At 44.6% G+C, this 27,767-nt stretch overlaps 1 protein-coding gene across 1 annotated transcript in view; it reads left to right on the top strand.

Moving 5' to 3' along the window:
* Positions 1-21,422, top strand: part of XPNPEP1 (X-prolyl aminopeptidase 1) — a 58,291-nt gene extending 36,869 nt beyond the window's left edge. Inside the window, exons 8-21 of the mRNA XM_039465092.2 lie at positions 176-271; positions 2,368-2,449; positions 4,001-4,211; positions 5,681-5,770; positions 6,376-6,426; positions 7,903-7,961; positions 8,090-8,167; positions 10,364-10,435; positions 12,539-12,599; positions 14,063-14,132; positions 14,991-15,164; positions 15,853-15,929; positions 17,284-17,382; positions 20,880-21,422. Coding sequence (XP_039321026.1) covers positions 176-271; positions 2,368-2,449; positions 4,001-4,211; positions 5,681-5,770; positions 6,376-6,426; positions 7,903-7,961; positions 8,090-8,167; positions 10,364-10,435; positions 12,539-12,599; positions 14,063-14,132; positions 14,991-15,164; positions 15,853-15,929; positions 17,284-17,382; positions 20,880-21,008 — 1,349 coding nt within the window. The 3' untranslated portion in view covers positions 21,009-21,422. The remainder of the gene's footprint in view (positions 1-175; positions 272-2,367; positions 2,450-4,000; positions 4,212-5,680; positions 5,771-6,375; positions 6,427-7,902; positions 7,962-8,089; positions 8,168-10,363; positions 10,436-12,538; positions 12,600-14,062; positions 14,133-14,990; positions 15,165-15,852; positions 15,930-17,283; positions 17,383-20,879) is intronic.
* The last annotated feature ends 6,345 nt before the right edge of the window (positions 21,423-27,767 follow it).

The raw sequence follows: 27,767 nt of genomic DNA, 5'->3' as shown, positions 1-27,767 counted from the left end.
ATCAAGGCTCATGACAGTCAAGTGGCTTGGACACCTCTTGTATAGGGCTCGACTCCAGGCCTCCTGCCTGTGTGGGTAGCGTGCTCCCTGTAAGAAGTGGTGCTGATTAAAGATGTTTGGGGTAGGTTTTTTCATTGGGTTCCTACTGCTTTCTGGGTGCATTTGTTTCTTGCAGGCATCTCCTGGAAGGACAAGGTTGCAGACCTGCGGTTGAAAATGGCTGAGAGGAACGTCGTGTGGTTTGTGGTCACTGCCTTGGATGAGATTGCGTGTGAGTGCTCTGGTTTCACTGCTTGGGCATGTTACCCAGTCTCTCCTTTGGGGCTCTGGGAAATCTGTGTGTTCATGCCATTCAACTTTCTGAGTGTCCAGGGAAGAAGCAGAAGATTGCCACCAGATGGGTATAGGAGATGCCAGCTAGGATGAAGGAGAAAGAATTACAGGGAATTGGGGAGGGGAGTGAGGCTTGCCCAGAACAGTACTACAGCTGGGTGATGCCCACCTCTGACCAGTCTCTCAGGATCATGGCACCTCTGAGGAAGGGTACTTCCTAAAAACATTTTGTGTCTGTCAGCCTCTCTGTATGTGTAGAAGTGGGATGATAGGAGAGACCTGTTTTCCTTACATTTGTCCTGTAGTTTCCTAAGGTCTTTATAGTGAGAATGTTCTGGGAACATTTCTGCCTCAGAAAACTAGGAACTAAAAGTTCCTCCCCAAGCCCATTGATACAATAGCAGTTTCTCAATCTTTAGACCTTAATGCACCTTCATGCAATTGTTCAGCACCTTCTTTCATCTGAAACCTGATGGAATCTGGTTGAAACTTCCTGTCCTATCTTCTGGTATCTGAGTGGATTTGACCCAGGGCAACTGAAAAGAGGCACTGCTTTATCTTTTTACCGTCTTACCAGAGAACGAGACCCTACTGCAGTGTTCTATCTCTTCAATCCCTGTGTCTTCCATCCCCAAAGCATTGTCAAGTGTATCAGTGACTTACATCCCTAATTAACTTAATGACCTCAATTCAACATCAGAGAAAAAACACATATACAACTTTTTTTCTGTCCCTGATTGTATCAAAAACACAATCCCATGGTAGAAAACTTGGAAAATGGAGAGGAAGAAAAAGAAAAAAAAAATCACCTATAAATTCTCTTACTTAGAGATAACCAATGTCAATACGCTATACATGTATCATTTTATAGCCTGATTTTTTCAATGTATCAGTATACTATAAGCACATATAAGCATAATTTTAAAGTGAATATTAAAGATTCCAACATGTGGTTATATCGTAATTTATTTAACCGTTTCCCTAAGGATGACCTTTGGGTTATTTGCAGTTATCCCATAATTTATTATAATGCTACCACCAAAATCTTGGTTCCTGAATCCATGGCTTAGTGTTTGATCATTTTCTTCCTACTTTTGGTTGGCTTTTAGGGCTTTTGACTCATCTGGCCCTTTGCCTGCCAGAAAGTTTGCACCATGGTATTTGAATTTGTCCGTCTTGCCACACCCTAACCCTAGGTACTGTCAGTTTTTAAGAAGTACTAGTATGATAGGCAAAAAATGTTACCTCATCACTTTGCTTTGAAAAGCCATTATTTTCAAATAGAGGTAGTACTTTTAATGCCCAGACCTTTTTTTTTGCTCTGATCCTCATGAATACAGTGATGGGCAGCTGGAAGTCCTGGGACCAGAACTGTGCTTTCTCCTGGTCTCTAGTTCTCAGACATTCAGTGACATCACTGACCCTGGCTGTCCACAGGTCCCCCACCCAGCTGTGGTGCCAGAGCAGACTCATGGCTAGCCTGCAGGCTCTGCTTTCATTTGTGAGCTGCAGCTTCGCTGACTCACTGCTTTTCTTTCCACCTCTGACAGGAAGCTCTGTCTCCGTGGGGCTCACTGACCCTTACAGAGAAGGCCTGCCTAGCTTCCCTTGTGGGAGGGTCTCAGTTTTTCTACCCTAGGTCATCTGCCTCAGAAGGGAGAAACTGCTTGTCTCCTTCCTTTTTATTTGGGAGTGCCAGAGGTTTATTGGCTTCAAGGCCAGGCCTGGCAGGTCACCACTAGGCGGATCATTTCAACTCTTTGTGGGGGCAGTTCTCATGATTTTGACTAATAGCTTTTATTCCCTTTTCCGGGCAGTGATGTGGGAGCATGAGAAACAGCTCTGGTGCCATCACGTGGTGGACATGAGCAATTGCAGCTCAGAGGTGGAGTCTAGCTTCCGGCCTTTCTGTGCAATTCCACTGAGTCCTTCCATAGCAGCTGGACTCCAAGCTGAAACTTTTCCCTCCCTCTACAAGTGACCCCTTACAATCTTAAGTCAGGAAGGTGACAGGGACTTTGATTTCTTTTCTAGGGCTATTTAATCTCCGAGGATCGGATGTGGAGCACAATCCAGTATTTTTCTCCTATGCAGTCATAGGACTAGAGACAATCATGTGAGTGTTTGCCCCACATCTGAAACTTCCTTCCACAGCTCCTCACAGCCCTGGTGTGCCCTTTCTGGTGCTGGCCCACCCATCACTGCCTGCTGTTTCACTAATGCCCTTCTTTTTTTCTTGCCCCTTTAACATTCTCCCCTCTTTTCTTCCTTAGCAGGTGTTTATTTATTAAATCCTGCCTCTCTTTGAGCCCCCAAAATGATTTGAAATGCATGAAAGTATCTATAGTACTATGAGACTAAAAAACAAGTAGGTGAGAACATTAGGACCAAGCTGGAGTAAGGTTAGTCCTTATGAGTGAGGTTAGTTCACAAAATTTTTGCTGCAAGGTCTTGTTGAGGCCACATATTCGATGCCAAGTTTTCTAGCACCCAGTGTAACGGGGTATATATGCTCAGTTATACAATTCTGGGCCCACAGTGCAAATAAACCCAGTCATTTCGAATGTCAAAAATAATCTGAGAAAACCCCTGAAACTACGCTTTGTTGAATTGTCGTTTATTTTTTCAAAGCATTTCTTGTGGCCTTCTTGTCATTACTATTCTATTTAAATAGCTTTTTGCATTAAGGCAACACATTTATTAAATGCCTGTGATTTGCCAAGGGTCTCTGTTAGGTGCTAGGGTGACTGAGACAGGACGGGGTCCTGGCTTGGAGTTGGGAAGATGAGCATCTCCTCTTTCTAAAGGATTTGGGCATATAAGTGGGCACCAGCATGCCTGTGGGATGGATACAAGTGTTATGAGAAGGGCCCGACCTAGACTTGGAGATCAGAGGAGACTCTTGGGGAATGTAATATTGAAGCCGAGAGTAAGGATAAATGTGAGTGAGTTAGGTGAATGGCAGGGCGAGGAGGAGCAGGGAACTGTCATCCAAGCAGAGGGAGCAGCACATTCGGAGGCTCTGGGCAGGAGCGATCACAGTGCACGGGGAGGACCTGACGTGGTTCGGTGAGGTCGGAACATAGTGAAGCCAAAATGTGAGCAGGGGCCGTGGAAAAGAAAGGCCTTGTGGGCCACATCCAGGAGCTTGGGTTCTTGTTCTGAACAAGAATAGTGGGAAGCTACTGAACACATTTTTCAGAGGGAACCACATGTTAGACATACACGTTGTAAATATTATGACTGAAAAATCGATAAAGACTTAGAGGCGCTGGCGCTAACCCAAGTGAGAGATGGTGGGACCTGAACCCGCATGGTGACTGGGCGAGGCTGTAGATAAGCTGGGCAGATTCGATGGAGATTTAGGCTCTGGGTCCCAAGGTCTTAATGAAGGAGGAGAAGAGGGTCATCAGTGAAGGAGGACACTGCCCAGATTTCTGGCTTGGCGAATTGGGTGGATGATGGCAACATCCACGGGGACGGGGACTGTAGCTTGGAGAGCAGGATTTGGGAAAGGAGTGGGGAGGACAGAAAAGCGGCTTGGCCTCGGTGCCAGGAAGCAGCCTGACGTGCATGTGTGTCCGTGCTGCCACCCTCTCACTCATGTTCCCTCCCCCTCACTCATGTTCCCTCCTTTTTCTGCCACCAACGTCTCCTTCATCTGCAGGCTCTTCATTGATGGTGACCGCATAGATGCCCCCAGTGTGAAGGAGCACCTGCTTCTTGACTTGGGCTTGGAGGCTGAATACAGGATCCAGGTCCATCCCTACAAGTCCATCCTGAGCGAGCTCAAGGCCCTGTGTGCTGACCTCTCCCCGAGGGAGAAGGTGTGGGTCAGTGACAAGGCCAGCTATGCTGTGAGCGAGGCCATCCCCAAGGTTGGTGACCCCGCTTTGGCCCATCTCGACCCTGCCACCCCCTTCCCAGTTCTGGTATTGTCTTTGGAGCAGAGGCAGATCTCTGAGGCTGCCTGTTGGATCAGAAAGGTGGTCTCCCTGGATAAGGCCCTAGAGCTGGAGCCAAATTGAGAGCCGGAGGGCCCTTATTGCTCGTTGAGTCCTCTGTTTTCCAGAGCGTGGTATGCAAGATGATTTTAGGTGTTACATATTGTTATTTAGGTTAATCTAAATGTGTCTGTTTTAACAGCATTTAGCGTGTAATAGAAAAAACATAATTAGCGTGAGTTAATGATATAATAATTATTTTAGATAAAGTTGAATTTAATAAATTAAGTTGATTTAAAGAAGGTCTAAAGAAAACTACTAAAGTAAATAAGGGTACAGCAGATAAGAAGCCAGGGTAAAAGCTGTGCAGGTGGTATGAGAATGCTTGAAGCTTGAGAAATGCTTCTCTACCCCCTCCTTCTGTCTAGAGAGGACTAGGGAGCTGGGGGTTTGTCACGTCTCAGTGATACTGATAGCCTTGCCCTTGACTGAGCCCTTGCTGGGCAGTGCTAAGCAGCTGACACTTGTTGCCTCATTTTTATTAGGGTCTGGAACGGGACTGGAATCCAGGCCTCCTTAGAGGTAGGCTTTTCTGCTGTCCTGCCCTGGGCCTCTGGCTGCCAAGTGGCCTTTGGTAAGCCCAGTGATGTCCTCCCTTCTCCACTGAGCAGTGGCCATCCTGGGAAGAGTCCAGGCCTGGCTGTCTAGATCTGGCTTGCCATTGCACCCCTGTAACCTTTACATACAGTGTGACTCCTCCTCTCTCTCTTTTCTCCCTCTCCTTCTGGAGAGAGGGAGAAAAGGAGTTAAGATCAAGAAAGCAATTTGAGAAGCTTTGTGCAATGCTAGGTGTGCTGAGGCTCCCCTGGCTGGATTCTAACTTGTTCTCAAATTGGAAAGGGTCTTCCCCATCCCTTTAAGATCAGATCATTATCACTAGCTAAGATAGGACCACTGAGCAAGAAGGGAGGGAGCTGGAGACCTCTCTCATCAGGTCATGTGCATCGCCAGGCAGAGAGAAAAAGCCTCCTTTGTACAGCAAGAGAAGGGTGATTTCGGTCAAGCTTTCAGTGGTTAGTGAACTCTAACCACAACCACAGTGGCTTGGAAAGCAATGTCTCGCTGATGGCAGGCAGCCAGGAGCCTCAAAGAGCTAAGGGAGTGAGGGATGGAAGAGAGACACCTTGTTTGATGTACTTGCTCTTTTTGGTTGAGCTTAAGCTCAGGGTCATCAATCAAAAGGCACAGATTATTGGGACCCCATGGGACAGCTGTGTGGGTCCCGAGTGGAGCTCTTCAAATGATTTGTCTAAAGTAAGTTTTGCTGAACAAAGAGGTTGTTGCCTTGGTCTTGGGTGGGTGGAGCAGGTTTGATTTCTCACCCTGCTGCCCTTTGCCTCTAGGACCATCGCTGCTGTATGCCTTACACCCCTATCTGCATCGCTAAAGCTGTGAAGAATTCAGCCGAGTCAGAAGGCATGAGGCGGGCTCACGTGAGTAGAGGAGCTGGTGCAGAAGATGGGATGTGAGGTGGTCAGAAGTCCCAGATCCTTCACCTCCTCTGTGGCATTGAGCCTGGCACAAGGTCAGAATCTCTCTGAGCCTTAGCCCTCTGGCCTTCCAGAGTTAATGAGAGAATGAAATAAAATACTTGATGGATTAGGTCTTTACAAATACTTAACACAAAAGGTGATATTGATCATAACAGTGTAGATGATGATGATGGCGTGATGCTGTTGAAGCCTTTTGAAAGAGCCAGATTTTGTTTCAAAGCAAAGGATGGGTCTAGAAAGATTTTGGGCCCAGAGGTGGCTTTTGATAGTGGACTGTTTTTCCTGGCCCCCGTAGGGTTCTTAACCTTTAAGTTAACCTTTGGGAGGAGCTCCCTGTGCTCTGAGGTGGGGCCCTTCCTCACTGTGGCTGAACTACTGAATAGCACACGCTGGCTTCCCAGAAATGTCCACATGTAAAGCTCTGGTTGCTGATGGTGTGTGACCCTGCAGGTGCAGCCTTCTCATACTGCGTTAGGGCTGGGCTCTGAATCTGGTCATGTGATTTTCAGTAATAACTTAAAAAAATGCCTCCGTTGTTTGCACAGATCAAAGATGCTGTTGCCCTCTGTGAACTCTTTAACTGGCTGGAAAAAGAGGTTGGTTCTCAGTCTTTGTTTAATATGTGAATATACATTATTTACACCTACCTATGTGTGGTTCTAACTCTGGCATCCTCCATGCTCTGCTGACTCTGAAGTCTGAGATCTTGATCAAATTTTTGGGCTCTATTTTAATAATTCTCTCTAGAAATTTGGTGTGCATAGATTTCAAATTTCTTTCATTATGAAAATAGTAACAAGGATGAAGAAAGAAGTTCTTTCACAGAGTGGATGCTTTTTGAGTTAGGGAATCATAACTAAGTGGAATTTCATTATAAGGAAAAATGACCCGTATGATATTATTAGAGGCAAGCTGATTGTATTAGTAGAAAAGATCTTTGTGTTCATTTTGAACTTCAGTTTAAGCCATAAACCTTTTTATATTAAATTGACTCTTAGCCATTAATTTTTGCTCTAGTTGATGAGGGTGGTTTCTCTGTACTGTTATTAAACAATATCATGTTCCCTTTAAGTATTGTATAAACAACTCTTTAATTGGAAAAAGGAAATATTGTCTTTATTCCCACCAGTGTAACTTTTTTTTCTCAAGTTTCCTTCTGGCTATTGTTCATCTATATAAATCATTTTTTAAAATATAAATTATTTTTACATGTCTCTTAGTGTGCGGATAAAGTTGTTTTTCTATTTTGAGATGGGATCTCATCTGTCATACAGGCTGGAGAGTAGTGGTGTGGTCACAGCTTACTGTAGCCTCAGCCTCCCCAATCCTCCCACCTCAGCCTCCCAGATAGTTGGGACTACAGGAGTGCACCATCATGCCCAGCTAATTTTTTCTGTATTTTTTGTAGAGATAGGGTTTTGCCAGGTTGCCCAGGCTGGTCTTTAACTCCTGGGCTCAAGCTATCCTCCTATTTTGGCCTCCCAAAGTGCTAGGATTTTCGGTGTGAGCCATCACACCTGGCTCAGATATGATTTTGAGTTTTGTTTATTTTATTGTCTTGGAATCATAGCGTGAACATTTCCCAGGCATGTTGAGGCCTTATAAAAGGATTCAAATGGAAACTGCATCTAGTGGCTATTCTGATTTACTAACTCAGTCCTCCTATTTTTAAATGTGTGGCTTGTTTTTAATTTTTTGCTGTCATCAGTAATCCTGCAATAATGTCTTTGCATTTATCTTTTTATTTTTCTAGAATGATTTTCTTAGGATGATTTCTTAGGAGGGGATGCTTTTGAATTTTAAACTTAGATATATTGTTTTGGGAGATTTTAGGATAAAATACTGAGGCACAGTTGTAGAGTGAAAAATTAAATGAATAGAAGCTGTTAGATTTTGGATAGCTTTGGTGAGAGCCTTTGGGAGTTCTCCCTTGCTGAAGATGTGTCCTGTAGATTGGGCAGCTGGGATGAAGAAATTGAGGAAGAAGTAAGCTTTTAATGTACCCCCTCTAATTGGTAAGAGGCACACATGGATTTATCTCACAAGATGATTTATAAGCAGTTTTCTCATAGGTTCCCAAAGGTGGCGTGACGGAGATCTCAGCCGCTGAGAAAGCTGAGGAGTTTCGCAGGTGAGGATTCATTTGCGGGGACCCCGGAACCTTGTGTTGATTTCCTTGCAAGTTGAATGAGGCTGGAAGAGCCCTGATTCTTAGCACAGTAAAAACCTTTACGCCACTCTGCTTTCTTTCTTTTGTAGGCAACAGGCTGACTTTGTGGACCTGAGCTTTCCAACGATTTCCAGTACGGGACCCAACGGCGCCATCATTCACTACGCGTAAGGCATGCAGAGGAGCATGCTGCCTGGCATTGCTGCTTCTGCACAGGAGCCTGAGCAGGGGAGAGACATTATTTTACCAGAGGCCTCTGTGCCCACCTTCACCTGCCTGTTACAGAGACTGTAAAATGAAGGGAAATAAGACCTCGAAGGTTTTATTTTCTCCTAATCCCCAAGCCTCTGCTTTTTGGGAGCCTCCTCTTAAGCTCTGTATGGCACTGGCGTCATCTGTAGTGTAGTCAGATGGGTGTCCATCTTTCCTTTTTGAAGCTGCAGGAACTGTATACATAGCCCTTGCATCTTGAGGACTGAATATTTTTTGGAGGCAAGGTCTTGCTCTGCTGCCCAGTCTGGAGTGCAGTGATGCCTTCGTGACTCACTGCAGCCTTGAACTCCTAGACTCAAGCAGTCCTCCTGCCTCAGCCTCTTGAGTAGCTCGTACTACAGGCGTGTGCTACCATGCCTGGCTAATTTTAAAACTTTTTTGTAGAGCTGGGGATCTTGCTGTGTTGCCCAGGCTTGTCTTGAATTCCTGGACTCAAGCCATCCTCCTGCCTCAGCCTCCTAAAGTACTGGGATTACAGGCGTGAGCCACCATGCCTGGCCTATGACTGTAATTTTTGCATGGTTTTCTTTCCTGGTAACAGCAGCTGTTTTGTACTACATCTTGTGAGCTCCATCAGCTCCATACCAAAAAAAACATAGCGCTAAGTTGTGGGGAAACCTGTTTTGGGTGGAGAGAGAATCAGTACCCTCTCTTCCTGTGCCCTTAAGCCTGAAGCCTGCACTATGTGGTATTTAGACCACATGGGTTCAAAAGAACCCATGGACCCACAGGGCCGAACCTCTCTGCCCTGTGAGACAGAGGGGCACTGATATGTTTAGGACTGACAGATTTTCCTGTGGAGGTGGTGGGAATTATTATTAGGTGTGGCCATTGGGCTTCAGCTTCAGCGCTGCCTGGTTCAGACCGCTTTGCTTTGTGTTGGGTATTTTGAGTTCTGTGCTTCCCCATCTGTTAACATGCACAGCCAGTGAAAGAACACTGTCTTTCTGTGCCGTACCTGGGCACACATTTTTTCCCCATTTTAATAATTGCTTTTAGAGTTTTTAGTCTTGGGGCAGATTTTGAAGCTGTGTGTGGGAGACAGTCACAGATGTGACAGTACAGTTCTCTCACTTAATGCTTCTGTTCCAGCATAAAAATATCAGAGGGACTTCAGTTTTTGTTTAACTCAGGATGAATTTCCTGGCTGGATACTTTCCTAAAATTTTGTATATAATTAAAACATTAAACAATTTCATGGCAGTGGGGAAGAAATTTGCCTCTGCTTTGGCATTTCTTCATTGTGGGTGGTTGGAAGCCTGTTTAGAGGCAGGTTCTAAAGGCACTAGTTGTCTTTTGTAGTTGTTGGGCTTGTATGTGGACTGGTGCCCTTACTACCAAAGATGGGGTGGTACCTGGAAATGACGGACAGGCTCGTTTCAGCTGCAGGGCAGAGGCTTGCTGCTCTCATCCCTTTGGGCATTTCCCTGTGCAGTGATACTGTTTAGAAAACGGCATGGGGAAAGTGCTCACTTTTTGAAAATACCTCAGGTTTGTTTGAAAAACGTGCTCCAGCAGAAGAATATCATGATCCATTCCTTTCCCCAGCAAAGTTCCTTTAGTTTTTCTCCCAAATTTAGATATTCACCCCTGCCTGTGTAGTGGTCTGGGGAGTGTGTGGGGAGGTACCTACTGGAGTTGGGACTGAAGGAGACGCCTGGAGGCTGAGGCAGGGGCCTGGGGCTCCCAGAGACAAGTGAGGCTGCAGTGACTACAGGCTGCTCCTGTCTCTGTTCCCAGGACTTTGGCTAGATCTGTAGCTTCTAATGATTCTTATTTTTTTAAGCTTTGACAATTATCTCTTGAACACCTGTTTTATTCTAGACGCAATCAGAGGCAGACATAAAGAAATGTGTTATTTTTCCTCTCTTAAGCTCTTTATCTCAGTTGGGAAATAGGTTGACTGGATCTTTGAAAAGTAGAAGTTTAATATTAGTTGAAATAATTCATTTATTGGGTAACTTTTTATTTTGATATAATTTTAGGCTTATGTAAGTTGCAAGAACAGTACAAAGAGCTCTTGTGTGTCTTCCCAGATTCACTAAGTGTTTACATCTGTGGAATAATTAAGTTTTAATTAACTTTGTTAGGCCAGTCCCTGAGACGAATAGGACCTTGTCCCTGGATGAGGTGTACCTCATTGACTCCGGTGCTCAATACAAGTAAGTAAACTAGGACTGCAATGGAACTTGACTGTGATTCAAGGCAGTTAACAGGGTGAACAGCTGAGCTCCGGCTGAGAGCACTCAGCTGGTCATCTCACTCCATGCTGGCCACTCATGGAATCATTCCTGTGTCTTGTCCTTTTTTTCACCCCTATTTGAAATAGCCCAGTCGTGACTCCGTTCTCACAAAAGACTGTTTGATAGAAATGTTACAGTCCTTGGCTGGACGCTTTAAAAATACTAAGTAAATAACTGTGAAATACAGCAAGCTTTTAGAACCATTGAAAGTTTTCCGCCCCAGCCCATGAATTGCCTGCCGGTTCCCTGTACTGGCAGCTGCTCCAGTGCCTTATGAAGTAAGGGATTAATTTTGAATGAATGAATGAGAAACAAGGGCTGCCCCCAGATTTCTGAATTTCCTTCTCCATGTTTCACTGCTTTCACAGCTATCTTCTCTGGAAGAGTTTCTCAGAGAAGAACCTAAGATTTGGATGGGTCTTGATAAGGAACCCATGAGGAGGAGTAAGAATAGATACTGTGTGCATTAAGAGAGCAGGGGCAAGGCCTTTTAATGCTGCCCCATTCCCCACTGAAGTTGGGAACATGGCTAAGGGAGGACGTAATTATTGAATTAGCTCAGCCAATTATGTGATAACCCTGCCTAGCTTTGGGACAGACGTGTTAATAATATGAGCCTAAAGCTAAGGATTGCTGGGTAATGGTGTAAACTCTTGTTCACTTCTAAATTTGAGCAAGATTCTAGAAGTGATCCTTTCTATGTCAGGGATATAGTCTAGTGTGTGTTAAGATATGTACTTGGGGCCAGGCGCGGCGGCTCACGCCTGTAATCCCAGCACTTTGGGAGGCCGAGGCGGGTGGATCACGAGGTCAAGAGATCGAGACCATCCTGGTCGACATCGTGAAACCCTGTCTCTACTAAAAATACAAAAAATTAGCTGGGCACAGTGGCGCTTGCCTGTAGTCCCAGCTGCTCAGGAGGCTGAGGCAGGAGAATTGCCTGAACCCAGGAGGCGGAGGTTGCGGTGAGCCGAGATCACGCCATTGTACTCCAGCCTGGGTAAAAAGAGCGAAACTCCGCCTCAAAAAAAAAAAAAAAAAGATATGTACTTGGATATTTTTAGTGTCTCTGTCCAGGAAACCCCCTGCTGTTCTAATAGGAGGAGTTGAGTTTTGGCTCTCTTTCACTAGAGATGTGCTCCTGTTTTCTTTGCCCTCTTCTGTCTTGTTCATGACCCCAGTGATAGTGTCTCTTGTGAAACAGCCCTTACGCTACAGACCAAGAATGTGTGTGTCAGGGTGTGATGTCACTCCCACTTTATCTAGCAATCCCTGCATTCACACTTTCATTTTTTAGAATAACTTCATTGGGGTAAAATTTATGTACCATATAATTCACCCACTTAAAATATATAATTAATGTTTTTTTTTTTTTTTGGTATATTCAGAGTTGTGCAGCCATCAGCACAATCAATTTTAGAACATTTTCATTACCCCAAAAAGAAACCTCGTACCCAATAGCAGTCACTCCCCGCTTTTCCACTACCCTGGAGAACCACTATTCGCCATTCTGTCGCTATGGATTTGCCTATTCTGGACGCTTCCTAGACATGGAATTGTATTATGCATGGCTTTCTGTGTCTGGCTTCTATCATTTAGCACAGTGTCTTCTAGGTTCATCCATGTTGCAGCATGTATCCATTCCTTTTTATGACTGAATAGTAACACTGTGTGGATAATCCCCCATTTCGTTTGTCCATTCATCAGTTGATGGGCATTTTGGCTGTTTCTACCTTTTAGCTGTTATGAATAATGTGGCTATGAACCTCCATGTCCAAGTTTTTTGTGTGGATGTGTGTTTTCCATTCTCTTGAGTATATAACTAGGAGTGGAATTACTGGGTCATATGGGGACTATATTTAACCTTTTAAGGAACTGCAACTATTTTCAAAGATGGCTTTGCTATTTTACATGCCCACCAGCGTTGTATAGGGGTTCTCATTCGTCCACATGCTTGCCTGTGTCATATTTGACTTAAAGCTTATTTTGACCAGAAACCAATTTGTCCTTTCTTTTGGAAAGGGATGGCACCACAGATGTGACGCGGACGATGCATTTTGGGACCCCTACAGCCTACGAGAAGGTAAGGTGGAGGCAAAAACCTTAAGAGGTCCTCTCTGCTTTCTTAAGAGCATTGCTTTTATGAAAAGGGATTGTATAAAGAAGTAAAAATTATATGTGGGGTAGTAAAATTGTTCATTGCTGTGGAGTCAGGTTTCTCTGCTTTAGGAGCTTCATTTAATTATTGGAGTAGGACATTTGGAGAAATTTTTAAAGCATTCTGCTAAGGTTAGGGCAGCTCAGGTGTAAGTTTATATATGATAGCTTTGGGCTTCTCTTGAGTCAAGAAATGTCTTTGAGGCTGGGTGTGAGATAGTGAAATATATGCCTTATAAGCAGTGTCTAGATTTGATTTTGAATGACACTCCCTTCTTTTCAAGATTCTTATTTACGGGCTTAACTCTGTAGAAACTTTGTGAACTTTCTGAAGTTTCTGATATGATTGGCATGGAAAGGGGAAACAGCTGCGAGGCAGACAGATGTGTACCAGGGTCTGGAGACCTGGCTTCAGAGCTTCTCTGCCATTTACTAGCTCTGTGACCTTGAACAAAGTCACCATCCATAAAAGTGAGGATAAAAGTACCCACCTTCTGGGCTGCTTGTGAATTCCCATGAGCCCAGCAAGTTCCTGGATCATAGTCACTGCTCAGCAAATACTGATGGAGTCCCTTAGTGAATCTGTTTGTCCAAGGGAGTTCCTTCAGGAAGATTATCCAAGGAAAAGCATTTCATGCAATGTAGTGGGGCAGATTTCATTGTCTTGGTCCCTTGTCTTGTTGGTTTGTAAGCACCAGTGCTTTAGATGAGTTTGTACCTGTATCCAGGATTCTTTTGGCATGACTCTTTTTGTGCTGTGCAAAAGGCTCAACCAGGATGAGCAGCACGGAGTTTTAGTCCTGACTCTGCACTTACTGGCAAGCCACTAAGCTTCTGAGTGCACTTTTCTTGTCCAGACAGCAGGGCTAACCCCTGAAGATAGTACGGTGGTAGGGAGCTAAGCAAGACTGCCTGGCCCCAAAGCCAGATGCTGCCACTTAGGCACTGTGTGATCTGGGCATGCTACTGAATCTCTGTGAAGCGAGGATAATGGTGGTGCCTCCATCGTGAAGTGTGGGATCAAACATACAGTGCTTAGAATAGTGCGTGGCACAGAGACCTCAGTAAATGTGAGCTACGGTCATCAGTGCTTTTTATTACTTTTCCGTTCTAAGGCTCACATGACGGAGTATGTCAGAGTGTTCATTATAAAGTCCTGTGGGATCATCTCTCTGACGGTGCTGTTTTAATAAATTGAATTTCAAGATTTTCTGGCAAATTAGTTCCATGGCCAGGCTTTTTTTCCACAAGATTTTTTTCTTTTTACTGGCATTTTCTCTGTGATAGTGCTAAGAACTTTAGCAGGCAGAATTTTCTGAATTACCAGAAAACCACAGGATTAGACATCTGTCCGCATTCTGCAATGTGCCTCTGGGTTTTCTTTGGCAGGAATGCTTCACGTATGTCCTCAAGGGCCACATAGCTGTGAGTGCAGCCATTTTCCCGACTGGAACCAAAGGTAAGTGGTGTGTTCTGTTACATGGGAGGCTCTCTTTCTTGTCTGAGAATCAAATATGTCTATGAGTGAAAGATGTCTTTCCCTCACCGTGAGGTCCCCAACCCCCGTCAGGCCCAGGAGGTGCTGCATGGGGTGAGTCTCCAGAACCACTGACTGAGCCCAGAGGCCTCAGGGAGCCGGGGTTAGGACTGGGCCCAATACCCACTGTGCGCCTTTCTTCTGACCACTTAAGGTATTGGATGACACGTGGGTGGCTCCCAGGAGAGGACAAACCAGACATGAAGGTCTCAGGGCCAGAGTGGGAGTTGGTGCAGCCTCCTGCCTACACTTTAGTGCTGGGCCAGTGCTTCCTTTCAGGATTCTTATGATTTATTTTACTGAGACTCTGACTTTAGACTTGGCTTGAGGCCTGGTGGAGCACTGGACTGGGCATTGGCAAAACTCGACCTCCTTGATTCTGGGTAGATCGGATGTGCACTTATCTCCCTGGGCCTGTTACCTCATCAGTCATGCCTGCCTGGCTGCTTGCAGTCTGGTTAGAGTCTCATCTTTGTAATTCTGAAACCTTAGGGTCGCAGAGCTGGGAAGGGAATGTCCATGTCATCTATGTGCTGTAGGTGTCTACCCCCCTGACCCCCACCAGCATCCTGGATGGATGATAACCTAACTTTAGAATGAACTCTGATGGTTCTTCAGGAGTTCTGATTGTTAGAAAGTCCTTCCTTGTATTGTGCTGAAATCTGAACCCTCCAGTAACTTACCTGTTGTTTTCTGTTTCACATTCTGGAGCCAAATGTAATAAATCTAACCTCTAAAGCGCTGTGCGGATATCATTAAGTGGCTCTTTATATCTTTCAGGTCACCTTCTTGACTCCTTTGCCCGTTCAGCTTTATGGGATTCAGGCCTAGATTACTTGCATGGGACTGGACATGGTGTTGGGTCTTTTTTGAATGTCCATGAGGGTCCTTGTGGCATCAGTTACAAAACATTCTCTGACGAGCCCTTGGAGGCAGGCATGATTGTCACTGATGGTAAGTATCCCTCACATAGAGGGCATGCATGGATCCTTGAGCCTTTTTGAAAGCTGTTTATTGTTTTTTATTTTTTAATTAAATTGGCAATAATTTTCCCCTCCTAACAACAACAAACTTTTCTGATTATAGAACATGTTCATTTTAGAAAAAATGAGATGGGAACCATGTAAAAAGAAAATGAAAATCATTTGCAATCTAACCACTTGGGGAACATGACTTAATGTTTTGCTGTATTAGCTTTTGGTCTTTCAGATGTGTAGATATCATTTTTTTAAAAAAAATATTGGTCATACGGGGCATCTTGTCTATGTTTTGCTTTCTTACTTGATATATTGCCTTTTCCCAGGTCATTGCCAAGTCTTTGTAAATATATTTTAATGCGTTCTTTATTGTGTCTTATGGATGTGAGCCATGATTTATTTAGTGAGCCCACTGTTACTGTACTCCTTACCCTGTAGCCAGTCTGCAGGGACTTCTGAGTCTAGCTTTCTGTACCTTAAGTGCCTATAAAAAGTGGCCATATGAGAGAAGGTGGCATCGGTGGACTCTTACACCAGATAGAGGGGGCCCTTCACCTGTTTCTTCTCCGTTGGAGTTAGGGCAGTCCTCCCAGGAATAAAAGCTTCTCTCTGTGGACACCTTCATCGTGGGCTGCGTCTCATTTTTAGGATTTGGTTTGTTTTAGAGCCTGGGTATTATGAAGATGGATCTTTTGGAATTCGCATTGAGAATGTTGTCCTTGTGGTTCCTGTGAAGACCAAGGTGAGTATTTATTTAAAAAAATTTCCTGTTTCTTAATGTGAGAAGATGAAGACTTCATGTCTTTGGAGCCAAGAGTATGCCATTCTGGGGTCAAAACGGAGCCTTCTCCAGATATCAGGGACTTGCCTGGAAACCACCCTCCTTCCCTGCAAAGCCAGAAAGAAAATCCTTAATGAACTGGGATCTAGAACTGGAATTCATGGAGCCTCAGGCTAATACCTGCTTCACATGATTTGGAGCTCTGAGTTCGCTATAGGCAGCCTATTGTCGTGAAGTCTCTCCTCTGCTGGGGGTGCCTATTCAAGGCGCCAATTTCCAGGCCTCTCCCAGACCTTAGAATCTTCAGGGCGAGGGGCCTGGAAGCTGTAATTTTATCACACTCCCCAGGTGAGTTTTATTAGGTAAAGTTGAGGAACCCTGAGTTATACCATGGGTCAGCCTAAAAGGCAATACAAGACAGGTGTTTCACCCTCTCCCCCATCAGTGTTACCAAGGTTGCAGGGTTTTAGGCTTTAGGCCAGGCGTCCCGAAACTACGGCCTGCGGGCCACATGCGGTCCCCTGAGGCCATTTATCTGCCCCCCCCCACCACTGTACTTCAGGAAGGGGCACCTCTTTCATTGGTGGTCAGTGAGAGGAGCACAGTGTGTGGTGGCCCTCCAGCGGTCTGAGGGACAGTGAACTGGCCCCCTGTGTAAAAAGTTTGGGGACATCTGCTCTAGGCCTTACCTAAAAGAGCTGTTTGTGCCTCCTCCATTGGTGGAAATGAACAGTTGAAGGGAAGTAGCTTCTTATGTCTGCAAGGAGATTGACCGTGGGGATCTGCTCTCTGCTTCGGCATGGAAGTCACTACTAAGTGACCTCCCATCTCATTCCCAAAAGCTGCTATGAACAGAAACCCGACACGTTCATGTGTGCTTCAGTGGATTGATGTGTTATCGCCTGGCTAGGTCAAGGCAGGCCACACAGTTGACTGTTAAAAAAATGATTTTGAGGATTTATACCCCTGCAACCTGGAGAAACAAAACCAGAGATGCACCTGAGCCCAGACACTCCCATGCCCTGCCCCTGCTTCCTATCACAGTAGACATTAGCCTTGTGGACCTGCTGCTGGGAGCCCCTCAGCACCTTTGTTTGGCGTTTCCTGATGGCACAGGCTGTTGTTTGCCCGGTGGAGGAGCTCTTGGAAAGTGGCATCATGCTCCCAGTGTGTCTGTGAAAAGTGGTGACCAGCCAACCACTTCCTGGCTCCTAGTTACCCCTGCCCCTGAAGGGTGGCATGCTGGTGGAATGACCTCATGGTGCTTCGGAATGGTAAAGAGGAGTAAGCGTCTGTTTTCTTCTTTCTCCCACAGTATAATTTTAATAACCGGGGAAGCCTGACCTTTGAACCTCTCACTTTGGTTCCAATTCAGACCAAAATGATAGATGTCGATTCTCTTACAGACAAAGAGGTAATGGGGACGTCTTGCGGGGCAGGCATGTTACTAGGGGAGGTGAAGACTACCCTAAATAGTTCTAATCCATTCTCTAATCCTAAATTCGAATCCTGAATTCTCTAATCCAGTCTCACTTTGTAATTTTTAAACTTAGAAGTCTAGACCAGTTGAGTCTGAAAGCCCTAGGTTTTCTGAGGACTCTTGAGATTTTCCTGTATTTGTTGGGCCTCCAGGTGGGGATCGTCCTGCTCCTCGCAGCCATGCTGGGGCTGCTGCGTTTTGTGGGTGGAACTCGTATGCCATTGTTTGGCTGCACTATTCCTCCATAGTGCACTGAGGCGTGTTTAGCAAATACGAGCCTGTGTGTGTTCCCTACAGAAAGCCAGATGGATGCTGGGGCCTCTTGGCCACTGCATATACCAGATTGTTTTCTGGTGTTAGATGAAACATTAAGGAAATGAAAAGCAAAATCTATTATCGTATGTCCCATTTTTACACAGACGAGGAGAAAGATAGTACCAGCCCTTCTCGGTTACTTCTGTGGTCACTCTGGGGCTGTGAAACCCTTTACAAAGCTTGGGGCACAACAGTGCTTACTTGGCCAGCTCAGAGGGTTATGGGCCTTAAGTCCTTCAGATCCTGGACTGGTAAGGCCAGGTGAGATGGTGGTCCTGGGGACATTAAGTAAGGCCTGAAGAATCACACAGATGATTAAGGTCAGAGCAGAAACAAGGGTCAGAAATGGGGTAGGAACTATTAGCACTAGACTGACATAAACAGTTCCCAAACTAGGAAGCTGGAAGCCAGGAGGACACAAATTCCAGAGCAAGGGAGGGGTCAGAAGTTCCAACAAAAAGCAAATGACTGATGGGAGCCGAAGGCAGGGTAAGCATGGAGGGTTATTCTAGGAATAAGATTTTGTTATCTGAGGCAGCCCCTGGCCTTTGAGTCCCTCTCAAGGCAGGAAAGTTTCCTCACTGGCGCCCACTTGGGCCTCATTCTTGGCACTATAAAGGAAAGGGTCTCTGGGGGTCAAGGACCTTCCCTTCCACGGGAGCTGTGGAACAGGATTCTCCGACCTAGCTAGAAGCCTCTCCTGCCTGTTCCAGCTCACAGCTGGGTGACAAAAAAGGCTCTCCACTTCCTGCTTAGCTTTCCCCTGTGCTAGAGTGCTTCTGCTTAACCATTAGTGCCCTTGGTTCAGCTAAACATTCCCACTCACAGGACCCAAATGGGTCCTGCTGATACTGGGTGGGTTATGCAGCTTGCAGATGGATATGGAAAAGGAAACAGCCTATAAGCACAGTGTCAGGTGTGTCTCTTCAGCAGGAAGAGTCCTTCCAGTGTCCAGAGGCTCTTCTCCAGCCCCTGTAAGTGTTGCCTTAGGTGAGAGGAAATGAGAACATTCTGTTTAGAATCCATTTGCCCTATAGGAACCAGTGTCTCTTGTAATGGCCCTTGGGCATAGCTTCCAGGGACTTAGCAAGGGGCTTTCCAGTAATAAGTCATTTTGCGCTCTTGGAAGTCCAAGCCTATAGCTTCCTGCCAACTAATTTTAGGTCATGCAGTCCTTCCGGTCCACATAAAGTCTATGCGTCAGGAGGCATTTCTCCCATATGACATTCCACTTTATCCAGGGAAGTAGTGTGTAAGGAGGGTTAAGCGAGGCCATTTTGCCTTGAAGGAGAAAGAATTTTGTTAACTTGTGGTTCAGCCTACCCCCATGGCATTGGACATAGACCAGGGATCTGTGTTACCCGGTGGTTCATTGCTGCACCTTCCATGCCCCAATCACTGAACCATTCTTTTGACCAGTTACTCATTGTAGGGCGGATAACATCATCTTACCCTAGGGATCATAAGCAAGTTTCCACAAATAACCGTAGATGGCAGTATTTAACATACCAAGCACAGAACAGTATCATTTCTTCTCTAGTTACATTATTTAAAAGCATTATTACCTTTTTAGAAAAAGATCCCTTTCCTGTATATCCCACTTAAGTCTGGGACTTCATTTTGTCTGACGACACAGTAATACCCCACAACAAGGTTCTGTCCATTGGGCCTTTAAAATGTCTGGTCATTTGCCCTTTACTATTTAGCCTGTCTTTGGAGTCACTTTAGGGAGTTTTTGGTTTTGGTCTGCATTCTTGTCACTTATCACCAGATGGCAGCAAAGGACCTTGTTCGGATATGAATATGGCCAGCTGCAGACTATCAGGCCTCGTGATGCTGCTCAGGCCCCGCCAAGGCAGTCCAGGCTCCCACTTTTCTCTCCTGGCTCCCAACCAGAAGGGCCCTGGGAGTTCGGCTGTGGTCCCAGGCTTACATCAGGATGCTGCCGTCGCCTTACTGTCGAGCTGCTTTGGACTGTAGGCTGTTTCGTAGCCCTGCTGGGCTTGCTGTGGACACATAGCAGTTTGCCTGCTTTTGACATCCTCCTCTGCCCCCATCACCTCCCTAGCTCACAGTAGGGGCTAGTAGGCTCTTCTAAGTAGGGATTGGAACCTTGGCTGGGTCATAGCCAGCTGGTAACACCACCCTGTCTGCCCTCAGTCCCTTGTAATTAATGGGCTTGTGTGCCCACCCTGACCCTCAGCTGGGCTTTGGTACCTGGCTGGATTGTAGTCCCTGAAACCAGTACTTTTATAACATCACCGCCCTCCCAAATGGCCTTCCGCTCGTTTATGACAACCACACCCATGGTACTATCAGTCTCATCAGCTTCCAGACAGTGATGAGAGTGGCTTGTCCTCTTGGTAAAACCTGCTTCACTGAAGACTTCATCTTTTTCCCTACACTACCAAGGGGGAGAGTTCACCCTTTTTCCTGCCTCAGAGCTTTTGCCATCATGTTTAGTGGGTCAGCCCCTGCCCAGGCACCCAGTCCTGCCAGCAGGTCCTTCTTTCACTCTTTTTTGTCTCCTGCTGTCGTGGCACGTTGAGTTGAGAGTCTGAAAACTAAGCCCACTCCCAGCCCCACTCTGCTGCACCACAGTCTTTAACCACCACAGATTTTGGGTTCATCTAGGCAGCAACACTGAGAAGACACTCATGGGCTTGGCTGATCCTAGTTTTTTATTCAGCTTTTTCAGTGGATGTAGGATGTGTAGTTCAGTGTGTTGGCAGGACAGCTTCGGGTGTCTCTTTTAGTAGGAGTTCTCACAGAGTCCAGGGGCTATCCCCCGACTTACCACCTCCCCAGGATGGCTCAGGTGTAAGGCAGTGAAGCCATACAGGTGGAAGCAGGAGCTACTGGCTTAGATACTGCTGTCTATAACAGTAAACTGTTCTGGGAGGCTTTTCACCAGAAGCCATGAAGTCTGGTCCTGTGTATTTCCAGGGAAACAGAACACAAGGAAAACACTTGTCTGTGAGGCAGAAGAAAGGATGTTGTGCACCTTTACTCTCAGCTTGTGGTCTTAGCACACGGGGGCCCTTGCTGTTGACCTGTGTAGCTAGTTGTTAAAGATGTGGTGGTGAATACTGTGTCTGTCCTTCTCTCCCCTGCAGTGTGACTGGCTCAACAATTACCACCTGACCTGCAGGGACGTGATTGGGAAGGAACTGCAGAAACAGGGCCGCCAGGAAGCTCTTGAGTGGCTCATCAGAGAGACGCAACCCATCTCCAAACAGCATTAATACCTCTCTGGTTTTGTTTTTGCAAAATGCTCTGGGGAAAGGAAGAAACGTGGTGGATCCCTGACATCTTTCCCCTTTCCTCTCCTCCTTCCCTACCTCCCCTTTTTACTTTAGACTTTAAGAAGAACAGAGAATCTTCTTATCCTCTTTGATATTTTCTTGCAAACACTCAGTCTTTTATGATTTTTTAATTGTTGAGAACGAGCCAAGAATAAAATTGCTGCACCAGAAGGAAGGTCCCTCCAAAGTTGAACAGTTGATGAAAGGGAGATGCCCTGCCTTCTCTGGCCAGTGATGGGGAAACAGTGAGTGCTCCATGACGGTCATGATCCAGGTGCTAGTACATCATTCATGATCACCTTAATGCTCATGAGACTATATTTATGATCAGTGAATAAAAATGTCAAAACTGTGGTTCATCTTAGCTGTCTCTTTCTTCCTGGTGCTGTCCCTAGTCATGTCAGCTGAGCTGATCTCCAGGGCTGCTGGCTCTGTGGCAGACATTTCCTAGGTGGAACACGCTCCTTGAGAAGAAACCCCTGGCTTCCCTGCGCATTTGGGGGCTTAGTTGTAAGCTTTTTCTTTTCTCTACAAAAACCTAATATTTTGGTATTTTTATCTCAGTTTTTTTCTGATTTTAAAATGTGTCATTGCTATGCAAAAAACAATACAAATTAGGTCAAAAGTCAGTTGTCCATAACCTACCCTATAGTAGATGCTTCATGGGTCTGACCTACATGGCCACAGCTCTCATTGTTCTCTTACTTGTAGATAGCATTCTGTGACAAGTGCCCGTGACTCCCATTCTGCAGAATTTCTTTTGACTTGTATATGTGGGCCAGGCAGGCTCCAAGGGTTGGAGAGTTAATGTCCCTGAGATCTCAAACCATCGTGTTTGGGCATGGGCAGGTAGACTTCCTCATCCCTTGGCTAGGATATTTGAGGTGTGTCCTATATTGTCACTCAGGGTTTCCCAATGGAATTGAGCCCCACTTGCCCACCATGGTAACTTGCTCGATAACCAACCCTTTATTTTCTTTCTTCTCTTCCATGTCATACTTTCTTCCTGTCCCATCAGTGTTTCCTGGTGCCATCCTGAATGAACCATTGACATACGAGTCCTTGTTTTAGGGTCTGCTTTTTTAGGAATCCAACCTGCCATACTCCATAGGTATAACCACTGTTCACTGCTTTATATTTTTGCTGACTCCTTTTTTTGTATTCAAAATTCACTAAATTACTTATTATTTATATATGTATTAAAGAACATACCACATTTGCAAACAGTAGATAACTCTGTATACAGTTTTATCATTTAACTTGGCAGTATATCTGAGTTATTTTTTCCATATTGGTATGTATAGACCTAATTATTTTTAAAGACTTAATTCCATTGTATGGTTATATTGTTTTAAAACTAGTCTCATTAACTTTTTAAAAACAATAATACTAGTGTTTAGACAATTAAAAATGTATCAGTCTTAAATCATATAGAAAACATAACTGGAATCACAAGCTATCGGTACAATAATGCTAGTTTTTATAATTGCCCAATGTATTTTTCTTGAGATCTTTATTTCTTCATATCACTTTGGGTTACTGTCTAGTGTCCTTTCATTTACTTTGCAGAACTCCTGTAAGCATTTCTTGCAGGGTGGGTATAGCGGTCATGAACTCCCTCAGCTTATATTTATCTGGGAACTTCTTAATTCCTCCTTCACTTTTGAAGGACAGTTTTATTGGATATAGGATTCTTTGGTTGCCATTTTTTTTTTTTTTTTAACATTTTGAATATATTGTCCCACTGCCTTCTGGCCTCCAGCATTTCTGATGAGAAATCTGCAGGTAATCTTACTGCAGATCCCTTTTATGTGGTAAATAACTTCTCTCTCACTGCTTCAAGATTCTGTTTTTGACTTTTGGAAGTTCAACTATAATACATTTTGGTGCATGTCTCTTGGAGTTAATCTTGGGTTTCTTGGATATTTACATTGATATCTTTTATCAGGTTTGGGAATTATATAGCCAGTATTTCTTTTCTTTCTTTCTTTTTTTTTTTTTTTTTTTTTTTTTTGAGACAGAGTCTTGCTCTGTTGCTCAGGTTGGAGTGCAGTGGAGCAATCTCAGCTCACTGCAACTTCTGCCTCCTGGGTTCAAGCAATTCTCTTGCCTCAGCCTCCCAAGTAGCTGGGATGACAGGTGCCTGCCACCACACCCAGCTAATTTTTGTATTTTTAGTAGAGACAGGGTTTCACCACGTTTATCAGGCTGCTCTCGAACTCCCGACCTTGTGATTCACCTGCCTTGGCCTCCCAAAGTGCTGGGATTATAGGCATGAGCCACCGTGCCTGGCCTACAGCCAGTATTTCTTCAGATACTCTCTCTACTGCTTTCTCTTTCCTTCTGGGACTCTAACAATGCGTATTTTGGTCAGCTTAATGATATCCCACAGGTCTCCTAGGCCCTGTTTTCTTTAATCTTTTTTCTGTTTTTCAGACTCAAAAATTTCTATTATCTTCAAGTTCACTGATTTTCTCTTTTGCCTGCTCATATCGTCTTTGAATCCCTCTGGTGAGTTTTTCATTTCAGCTCCAGAATTTCATTTTGGTTTCTTTTTATGTACTTTTCAGCTCCAGAATTTCATTTTGGTTTCTTTTTATGTTTTCTCTCTCTTTATTGATACTTCCTTTTTTCTGTGGATTTATTTTTTTTCTGAATGGGTCATACTTATTTTTTTTTGTATGCCTTATGAGTTTTGGTTGAACATTGGATATTTCAATCTAATAATGTAATACTGGAAATCAGAATCTCCTCCTTCCCTAGGGTTTGCTCTTTTTTGTAATGTATGTTGTTATTCATTGTTACAGGTAGTCTCTGGGTCAAGTATCAGTGTAAGGCATCAACGTAAGGTCTTCTCAGGTTTTTTTCTGAGCTTGAGCTTTTCCCTGGGTATGTGCAGTCAGTCTCTAATTTTCCCTATATGTACAGTTGTTTTTGAATGTCCTGGTACTCAGTGTCTGGCTCCCTACAAAGGAAAAAGAGAAAAATGAAGGGCAGAAAAAGGTCACTGGCCCTTTAAATCCTCTGGAAGTCACTTCAGCCAGAGGGGGAGAGGGACTTCTAATAGTCGGGGGATGTACAGCAACAGTGGCTGCCGTGTCTGCATCTCTGTGTTCATAGGCAGTCATCAGAACACAGGTCTCCAGCATTTGGAGGGCAAGTTTCCTTTTGCTCATTTTGCCTCCTGCAAGCTGTATGCCGGTTGCTCTGGGAACGTGTGCATAACTGCCTGCCAAGGAGTTAGGAGTAGACGTTGGTAGCTACTACTGTGCTAAGAGCTGAAATGGATTGAAATTAACCTCGATTTATTATCCACGTCGTCCCCTGGAAGTTGCAAGCCTTCAGTCGTCTCCAGGGTTCTAAAGGATTACATCAGGCAGATTCTGCCAGTGCAATTGTTGTCTAGGTGGACAGACACTTTCCGAGTGCTTCCTACCATCTTCCCAGAATCCTCTCATTAAATCTTAAACCATATCTTTAATTTGAATGGCTTTGACAAATGAATAAATATAAGCATACTTTGACCATTTACCAAAGCATGGTTGTAAGTGTCCATTACTTTCTCCACCTGGGGAGCAGAAAACGAAACAATCTGTATTTGCCGTTCGGAGCCAGGGTCGTCCTAAATTGACAGAGTGCCTAAAAACAAATGAACTAACATTTATTTGCTTTTCATCTCCCACCCTTCCCTTTTTTTTTTTCTCTTTCAAAGATCATTGATTTCAATGTGCTATGTGGGAGGAAGCAAGATTCGCTGCCACCTTTCAGGGTATATTTCTAATGAGGTCAGGAAAGCATAGAAGCAGTGCCTCCCAATCGTAGGATATAGTTTGATCCATCAAAGATCAATTCTAGAATGCCTTTTGTCCATGCTTGCTCATATTTCTAATATGTACTGTAACACTGGACTTAAAAGAAATTTCTCTCCAAATAGAACGTATTAATCATGTTTCTCATCTGTCACTCCTTTGGAAGTTGAAGATTTCCCCTAGGACTCAGGCTGTTGTCTTCTCTGATATCCCAAAGGCTTCTCTTGCTGAGGAAATGGGAACCATGAATTGCAGTTGATTTGGAGTAGAAATAGCCATAACTCAAGTGTGACGGCAACTCCCCTGTTTGTTCATCAGGCTGTTAAGCCTGTTACTTCCTAAGGCAGCCTCAGAGCAAAGTGCGATTTAATTGGCTCTAGCCCGAGAAGCACAGGTAACAGGTGCTGGGTGTTTGGAGCTTCCTGCCTGGACCCGCTTTGTCTTGGCATTAAGTCCGGCAGACACTAACTAGGCAAGATGGCCCCGTAAGGATTGAGGACCAGAATAAAACTCGGATATGCCAGAGCTCAGAGGGAAGATGAGGAGATAAAAATGTAGGTAAAAAAAAATCACTCTTCTTTCCTTTTAAATAAATGATAAATGTTGGGTAGGAAAATGGGCATTGTGTTGAATTTATAGAAGGAAGCTGATCTCCTTTGTTTTGCCAACTGTATTCCCTGCTGAAGTTTTATGTATAAGGTAGGAGGATCCAAGGAAGGGGACAGATGTGGGGCCCCTGCCGTGAATACCCAAGGGGCTGACTTGTGGGAAGCTTGTTCGCCCTCTGGAAAGAGTCATCTGTGCCTCCTGCCAGTGAGGGGGCTGCCCCCAACACCGCAGCTCTCGGCCCTTCTGTAGCCTGAGGGCTGTGCCTGGGATCGGCAGCCTGGCGGTAACCATCAGTTGTTTCTCATCAGGCTCATTGCTGGTTAGGAGTGGGCAATTGTGAAAGGAACCAAGGTATAACAAGCCATGGGGGAGGTGTTGCCCTGGTGTTTCCCAACAGCTGGGGGTTTATACCGGGAATAACACGAAGACTACGTGGAGTGCTTTGTGACATCTTTCAAGCACCGTTGGCCTCTAGCAGGAGACAAGATGGGGGACTGGGAGGGCTGCGAGAGGGGAGGAGGGATACTGTGCTTGGTAGTTCCTGCACGTAGTTGGTACAGTGATTAAGAAATTCACAGAATCGTGGATTCAGAGCAACGATGCAGATCCTGGGAAGGCGGCAGCACTTGTGCCATAGTGTTCGAATCTCTCCACATAACTCCATAAAAACACGGAGAAACTGGAGTAGCAAAACTAAAATTCAGTGAGGAGCTTTGCACCAAATATGCAGGTGACAAGCATCTCCACAAACCCTTAATAAGAGCACGTGGAGATTAACCAGCTTGTTACCAGCATTTGTGCAGGAGGAAGCCAAAGGAAGTGATGGGGTGTCTGATGGACCTGAGAACAGAACCCCACAATAGCCATCAGGAGCTCAAAATCTCAGTAAGCCAATCTGCGAACAGCCACGAACTTTGGGAGCAGTTTGAAGCTCTAGTGGGTGAGTACGAGAGTTTGTAGTAAGGCCTGCAGGGGCTGGAGCAGTCAGCGTCCTAGGAACTCCCAGGGCATAAGCCCCACCTGAGGGATAGGAGCCAAACAGGAGCAGGACAGGTACAGTGAAGGCAAAGGAGAGAGAAGGTTCTTTTGCAGAGGAAGAGAGCCGGGAGATCTCCGAAAGTAAGTGCTGTATTTTTGAATACTTCACATAATCAAAAGGGAACTCTAGAGCCCTAAATAAGAAAAGAACTATCCTAGTTAAAGTCTCCTAGAAGTTCAGAAAAATTTCACATAAAAATAAGAAACAGAAAAAAGACTGAGGTAAAATGCTATGCAAACTTAGGAAAGTATGGTGCGGAATGACATGCCCACAGTGAAACACATCACAGACATGCCCATAAACAGATGAAAATTGTAATGTTCATAGCACATTTACAGGTTTAAAATAGTGTATGCAAAAACTATACAACAGAGAATTAGAAGCTGAGGAATTAAGTGAGATAACTCAGGAAGGAATGAGGAAAAAATCAGTTTAAGACGAAAGGAGGAACACAAAAATGAATAAACATGACAGATGATGTCTTAAGCAGGAGAAGAATAAAAGGAGAATTGAAACCAAAATGAATAAAGAATATTTAAGCCAAAGCAAAAAATACAGAAGATAGGCAACAACATTCAATATTTACATAATAGGCTTCGACAAAGAAGAAATCTAAAGCAAGGCAACAGAACAAATATAAACAACTGTAATTTAAGAAAATACTTCTGAGATAAAACAAAGTTTGAAGCTGCACTTTGAAGAGGCACAACCTACAACTGAATAAATAAACCTACGATGGCCAACAGGGCATACTTACGGCAAAATTATTCTACTTAAAAAAATTCCCTGGTTAATCAGGCAAAAGACCAAGTAACTTTTGGTGAAGAAGAAGAAAAAAAAAAAAACTAGATTGCCATCAGAAATTTTTGAAGCAACAGTTTAGGTCAGAAGAAAATGAAAGGACATGAGTTGTAGCGACAAGGGTGTTCATTATATAATTCAATAAGCCCCATGTTTACATGGTGTTCTGCATCTTGTTTAGTTTAATAATAACAAAGTTTGACCCAGCAATCCCATTACTGGGTATATACCCAAAGGATTATAAATCATTCTATAAAGACACAGGCACACATACGTTTATTGCAGCACTATTTACAATAGCAAAGAATTGGAACCACCCCGAAGATTCATCAATGATAGACTGGATTAAAAAATGTGGCACATATACACCATGGAATACTATGTAGCGATAAAAAAGAATGAGTTCATGTTCTCTGCAGGGACGTGGATGAAGCTGGAAAC

The sequence above is a fragment of the Saimiri boliviensis genome, chromosome 12, assembly GCF_048565385.1.
Source record: "Saimiri boliviensis isolate mSaiBol1 chromosome 12, mSaiBol1.pri, whole genome shotgun sequence".
In the NCBI taxonomy this organism is placed as follows: domain Eukaryota; kingdom Metazoa; phylum Chordata; class Mammalia; order Primates; family Cebidae; genus Saimiri; species Saimiri boliviensis.
Note: the sequence above shows the minus strand (reverse complement) of the source record. Positions and strands in the feature narration are given on the sequence as shown.